We start from the raw sequence: 6,742 nt of genomic DNA, 5'->3' as shown, positions 1-6,742 counted from the left end.
GTGGCCTGTCCATGGTCAGCTGGGATAGACTCAAGACTCTAGTGAGGATTTGGAGGTACAGAAGCTTACATCCACTGTATAAAAAGACACAGAACCTTTTTTTTCCTCACTGTCTGACATTAAATCAGACTCAACTTTTCCTGTTTCAGGTCAGTCAAGATTACCAACATTATTTCTATTTGCTAAATGCCAGAATAATGAGAGAATTTTGTCACAAAAGGAAGCAGCGTGTTTGAGGTGTGCCTCCAATTAACTCAGATGTTGTCAATTAACCAATCAGAAGCTTCCAAAGCCATGACATCATCATCTGAAGAAAGTAATAATAAATTCTCTCTCTCATTATTTTTTCTTCTTTTTTGTGCACAGTTGGCTAAATGCAACCCTTTTCTAACTATAACAATAAAAACTGATTTGTACTATTTCCTCTAAAACCAGAGGGGCCACTGTGATGCTTTATATTCCCATTCAGTGCAGGTTTAACGCCGGTAACGTGTCATAGCAACTGGGCATTTTGTGAACTTTACAGCCGGTCCAGATCAACCCCAGGCTAGCAGGAGGCATCAAGGTGATCTAGACCAACTTTAGAGCCGGTCCAGATCACCTCCAGACTAGCAGGAGGTTTCAGGAGGGTTCAGGGTGACGGCGCGCAGACAGTGAGCGGACGTGCCTGCAGCGCGCGGACCCGCCGCTCGTCGGGTTTAACCGCTGTGACGTCACACCTCTGTGTGCTTCTGGACTCGGCTGAAGAAGATGGCGGCCTCCTCAGGTTCGTGTGCCTTCAAACTAACATCTACAGCGACGCAAAGTGCGGGCGAAGCCGCGGCCGCGCTGCTAGACGTGGTTATTTACTCGCTTTAAACGTTTGCGAAGTGGCACTGACTGGTAAATTCTCCCCGCAAGTACCTCCCCACGGCAAGGCAATGATCTTTACGGGGGCCATCTATGTCGCGGAGCCACCGTGTTGGCTAACCTAGCTTAAAGCGAGGCGAGTGCACAGCCTGCCCTGTGAGTTAGCTGAAACACCTCAAGGTGCCAGAAAAGGGCGTCGTTGTTGTCAGTACCGGCCGTGCGTGTCTAAAAGAAACCCGCATGACAAATACAAAGCGCTGCACACGTTTAATCGAGCGACAAAGTTGCCGTTAACGTGGATTGTAAACAACTGCGGATGGTGCTAGCTAGCGTGGCTAACTTAGCCACTAGAATATTCCAGCACCGCGAGGCAGTGAGGGTCGATCCCGTTGTGTCCGGCTAGCGAGTCACTCGATCCCAATAATGTAGTCTGCACTGACGGACAGACTGTTATAGCCATTAAATTATAATAATATAACCGTGATGTATATATTGTGAGAATCCCAAAAGCTTCTCTGTAACACAACACGCAGAGCAGCAAACGAGACGGAAATGTTTTATTGTGGGGACCAGACCCGTCGCTGCCTTCATTAGCACCTCGCTTGCTAGCGTTATTGTTAATTTTTAATAGGATTGCAACTCTTTCACTTTCGGGAATGATTCTTAAATTAAACCTCCATGTATTTCCTTGAGGTAGCGGTTTGTCATTGCAGGGCGGGGAGTGTAGACGCGGATTGATTGAAATGCTGAAGCTGCTGTAGGTGGCACGCTTTGTTTCAGCAAGTAGACGGAGCCCGAGTCTTGCGTTAGCGTTTAGCAGGAAGCGTGGTTGCGGTTCTTGAACTTGCAAAATAAACTATTTTATTTACAGAACAAGGTACTAATAATGCCTTTCTTTCACCGCGTTTAAATTATTATTATTATTTTTATTATGCGTTAGTTTAAGCACACACCCCGGAGGCGTTTTATCAACGTGTGAAGTTGAGAAACTAGGAAATAACTCCGTTATCGAAACTAGCAGGACATAAGCTTCGTCTTTAACCTGGCTTCAAGATTTTTATTACAGTTTTAACCTTGAAAATATGATGAGAGGAAGACTTCAGAGTAGAGTTAATCATAAACTGATAATACTTTATACACCAGTCAGCACACTGAGAGCACAAACACAAAACTTCAACCATCAAAAAAGGAAAATAAAAATAAAACTCAACAGTAATATCTATTACAGAGGAACAAAGTGAAACCAGTCCTCCCTTTGCTGCTTTATTCTGTTAGTAGTCATGTAGAATAGTAGTGATCTTTGTACAATCATTGCACACAAGACCAGTAACTAATTTCTATCAGGTATTCATTGATTCCCCTTAAATTCAGACATTGAAGAATAAACACTGAGGCAGTGCATTAACAGGATAAAACCATAGCACTAAATGTAAAGGTTTTCAACGAGCTTTAATAATATCTTTTACAGTAATTTATTAATTAGCTAGTTATTTACAGCATTTATTCAGCTGCTCAAGTCTAATGTATGTTTGCTGCCTTTTTTAAAAATCTTATTAACCTTTGATTTTGGGCTGTCGATTGACAAGAAAGATGTTAGAAGTGATTCGTTTGGGCTCAAGGAAATGTTTTGCTGTTGTCTGCCAAATGATAAACAAGTAAAAACAACTGGCAGATCAGTTGACAACGTTGATTGTTTGCAGCCCTGGTGTCTGAAGCTTTTCTTGGTGTATTTGTTGATATCGGTGTTTTCACATCTGTTTGCGTGTTGATTATAGAACTGAAATCTTTAACGGTTTCTTGTGAACAAGTAGCTTCTGATCAAATGGTGCAACTTCTGAGTCAGTACCTCGTTACATCCTGTGTTAAGCGGATGTGGACGACTGATTTTTAAAAAGTGATTTGTTAAGTTCGAACCGTGACGAATGCCATGTGAGATCAGGGGAGGGTAAACTGTGAATGTCTTCCACCTCAGTCACGTGGCCTTTCTTTCTTTCTTTTTTTTTAACTCTCTTTTCACTTCCCCGTCTGTGAATTTGTCTTGGGGATCTTACTTATGAATAGCGGTAGTTTTACTTAAGTGCCGTCCCATCAACCTCCACCACTCCTTCAGTCATAAGCTGTAAGTGGTTCATCATTTACTCTGCCCTGAGTGCCTGTCAGGCGGTGTGTTTAACGCCGACGTATCGGTCGTCCTCTGAGAACCTTTCCCCAGTAGCCGAACACTCAACGGAGCAGTTTTGAATGACGTTATTATCGGCTTGGCTGTTGTGACACTGGTCATAAGATGGCTGGATGTTGCTCTGAATCATTTGTTAAAAATCAGCAGTATAGGTCCATGTGCTTCAAATCTCATGACCGTTTCCAAACAGCTGTCGAGAGTGCAGATTTTTGTCCAGCAGCAACGTCTCATGAACAGGGAATCGGATGCAGAGCCGTGCTGCATGCTGTGGCCTTGTGCACGTAGCACATCAATCCATCAAAGCCACTTCTTGTGTCATTCACTTCTGTCTTGCGCACATTTCATGCTGCTACCCACTTGCATTGAATTTCTGTGAATAGAAGGATGAATGTACGTCTGCGTCGTGAGATAATGGGCTGACAGAACGGCGACGTAACGCTTCGACAACGAGTTGTCCCTCTTGTGTTAAGTGGAATAGTCTTTGAGTAAAAACTGTATTTTGTCCATCAATGATGCTTTTGGTCTGTAAAATGTTGGAAAGTGTTCCTCAGTTTCTCGAAAGTGACGTTTTGAAATTGTTCCTTTTGTCAAACCAACAGTACACAAAGCATAGATGTTCAGCTAATTATAGTTTATGTCGAGAAGCGGCAAAAACCCGCAGCAAGTTGGAACTGGAACGATCAAATGCTCCAAAATTTAGCTTGATAAAATGACTTCCAGTCAGTTATAACAACATTTCTTGGGTTGTTTGTTTTTTGTTGATCGTCTAATCAATAATTAAATGATATCAGCTCTAATCCAGCTGATTTTTCAAAGTGAGTCTATCGTGCCCTCCCTCTGTTCATGCTCTCTGTATTTTCTATTTTTTTATCGTGAAACTGAAACCGATCGTAAACTAACAGCGTGTTTGTTTGCGCCTCAGTTCTCGCCGGCTTCCCTCGGCTGCCTGTGGTACTCAGCCTCAAAGCCACCCATTCCTACGGAGGATATAAATCTTTAAAAGCATTTTACAAATAAGTACTTTTCCTTTTTTTATCAGAGTCTCATCTGTTTCATAAAAAATGCCAGGAGCTGTTGATTTTAGCAAAATGTCCACAAAGAGGAGGAAACGGTGCGTTTGCTGGCTGCCGTTTGCATCAGGAGATTAAAACACATTTGATGTGCTACTATGGATTTTACCACAGCGGGATGGTGTGTGTGAGAGTGACTCAAAATATATTACGCTGTCTGTTTTTCCTACAGAAGTAATACGTCTCCCAGTTTGTTAATAGATTTTAGACAACAATGGAACTCGGTGGCGCAGAGGAATAAGCTGCATCAGGCTTTAGATGCGCACACAATGCTTTTTAACCAGCTCGCTTCATTGTTGTCTTGCTATGGAATTTGTCAGCGGTAGGAAAAACGTAGACAAATCATTTTTTAAAAAAAATTTGCATTCCTGCTCTGTTTGCTTCCGCTCTAGGAGTTAAAGTTCCACGCAATTTTCGCTTGTTGGAGGAGCTTGAAGAGGGCCAGAAAGGAGAAGGCGATGGCACAGTCAGCTGGGGCCTGGAGGATGACGAAGACATGACTCTCACACGGTGGACGGGCATGATCATCGGACCAGCAAGAGTAAGCAGAGCAGCAGCGCAAACTCGGCATGCGGATGGTTATTCGCCGGCTAATGTAGAAACTGTAAAATGGGTTTGTTCCCTTTGTCTTTCAGACCAATTACGAGAACAGGATATACAGTCTGAAAGTGGAATGTGGACCTAGATACCCAGAGACAGCGCCGACTGTTAGATTTGTAACAAAAATTAGCATGAATGGAATAAATAATTCCAACGGGACGGTGAGTGTCGACGCACATCTGACAGGGTTATGCATGAGTGTTGCTCCGTGTTATGTCATTTGTTGGAATTGTTTTGCAGCTCGCGACGCTTGATCCGCGTCAGCAATCTTGTCACAATGACTGATGCGGTGTTTTTTTCTTTTTCTGTGTGTGTCTCTCTCTCACAGGTGGATTCACGTAGCATACCAATATTAGCAAAATGGCAGAATTCTTATAGCATTAAAATTGTTCTTCAAGAGTTAAGGCGTCTAATGATGTCCAAAGAAAATATGAAGCTTCCACAACCACCAGAAGGACAAACCTACAGCACTTAATCGTAATGGATTGTTTCGACCCTCTGTCTTAAACCTTACTCTCTTAGAAATATTGTGTAAAATCATCAAGAGGCTCACTTCGCACATCAACAGTATCGTCTGCAAGAGCAAGATTGGACTTTCTTATTACATAGCTCATTCAGAAAAATAAAAAAAAATGTCCCTGCAGTTAAGCACTGAATAGATAGTGAAAGACTACAAGACCACAGTTATCTGCCTTTAATAAAGTTACTTTGACAATGACTTTTATGTTCGACCTGTTCCAGCTTGAGTAGGCTTGAAGAGGGAAGCATGACGCCACACAGAGGCTGTACCAGAGTAGTTTTCTGTTCCAATGACTGATCACTGAAGTAAATGGCAAGATGGGTGTATCAAGGCATGTTCTGTAACTAATACCTAGTCGAAGAGAAGCCACACGGTTTTTTTTTTGAGTTGTTAGTAAAAACTTAGCGGGTTCATGCAGATTTTTCTTTTTTTTTGCTGAATATTGAACTGTGGCTGTAGTCTAAAAGTAGTGTCACAAGGTAAGAAAGATTTTTTTTTATAAATATATATATATATACATATATATATATCTGTATTTGACACCAATATGTTTCTGTTCTGCAGCTCTTTGACATGTAACAGACGTTGAAGCCTGTTCTGTTCTGAAACCCTTGCATTTAACTTCTAGTGAAAATGGCAGGTGTATGAACTTGTGATTTTCTGAAATTAAAATCACTGTCTGCGAAAAGCAAAAAAAAAAGCAAAAGCTCTCAAGGTTGAAGTTTGTCTGACTCCCCGGCGGCGGCGTTCGCCTACAGTTGCCTGTTTACCCACAAGAGGGCCGTCGCTCTCAGCTTTGCTTCTCTTGGCAAACTTCACACACAGTTCATGCATTATGTTGGAGCGCTCACTGGCCATATTGGGTCATGCAATGGAAACCAGGTTAACGAATCTCCCGGGCCGCGCTGCAGACGCTTGATATTTGAACATCATCAAAATGCTATTTATTACACACTGCAGCTCTCATTTAGCCGCTTCTGTTAAATGTGGAAGAATCCTCGTTTTAGAAGCCGTTGCGGCGTTCGGTAGCCGATATCCAGCGAGAATGTGACCTGTTTGATTATTCATAAAGTCTAATTAACTTAATGGGCATTTGAGGGGAGTTCACTTCTGATAATCTCCCACATTTAACAGACTCTTGTTTATCTGAAATATCTCGTGGTGACGCATGTTGTTAAATTAATTTTTTAATGTAATTTTAAAACTTTATTGGAGAACGGAGGAACACTGCAGTCATTGTTCTGCTTTGGAGCGTTTCTGACGACTTACGTTCCCATAATCCACCAGGCTCAGTTTATTCTGGAGGGATTATAATTTGATGGTCCATTAACAAAATAATCCCTCAGTCAAATCATTCAGTTGATATTTCATGTTTTTATTCTTCTGTGTGGACGTGAAGACGTTGACCTGATGAATACCTGAGTGATGGATGCTGAGAACCAAACAGCCCCTTTTTTATAAAACTAAGTGCAGATCTTGGTAAAGACGGAGAGTCTGACGCCTAAAAATGAAGAACAGCGGAGG

General features: G+C 42.0%; 1 protein-coding gene across 1 annotated transcript; it reads left to right on the top strand.

Annotated features, from left to right (window-relative positions):
* Positions 1-694: 694 nt before the first annotated feature.
* ube2v2 (ubiquitin-conjugating enzyme E2 variant 2) lies at positions 695-5,919 on the top strand. The gene is made up of 4 exons (XM_008298563.1): positions 695-766; positions 4,491-4,639; positions 4,734-4,859; positions 5,027-5,919. The coding sequence occupies exons 1-4, from the start codon at positions 751-753 to the stop codon at positions 5,171-5,173; spliced, it is 438 nt and encodes a 145-aa protein (XP_008296785.1). The 5' UTR covers positions 695-750; the 3' UTR covers positions 5,174-5,919.
* Positions 5,920-6,742: the final 823 nt, after the last annotated feature.

This window comes from Stegastes partitus, unplaced genomic scaffold (genome assembly GCF_000690725.1).
Source record: "Stegastes partitus isolate 25-593 unplaced genomic scaffold, Stegastes_partitus-1.0.2 Scaffold1328, whole genome shotgun sequence".
NCBI classification, from domain to species: domain Eukaryota; kingdom Metazoa; phylum Chordata; class Actinopteri; family Pomacentridae; genus Stegastes; species Stegastes partitus.
This window is presented reverse-complemented; position numbering and strand designations above follow the sequence as displayed.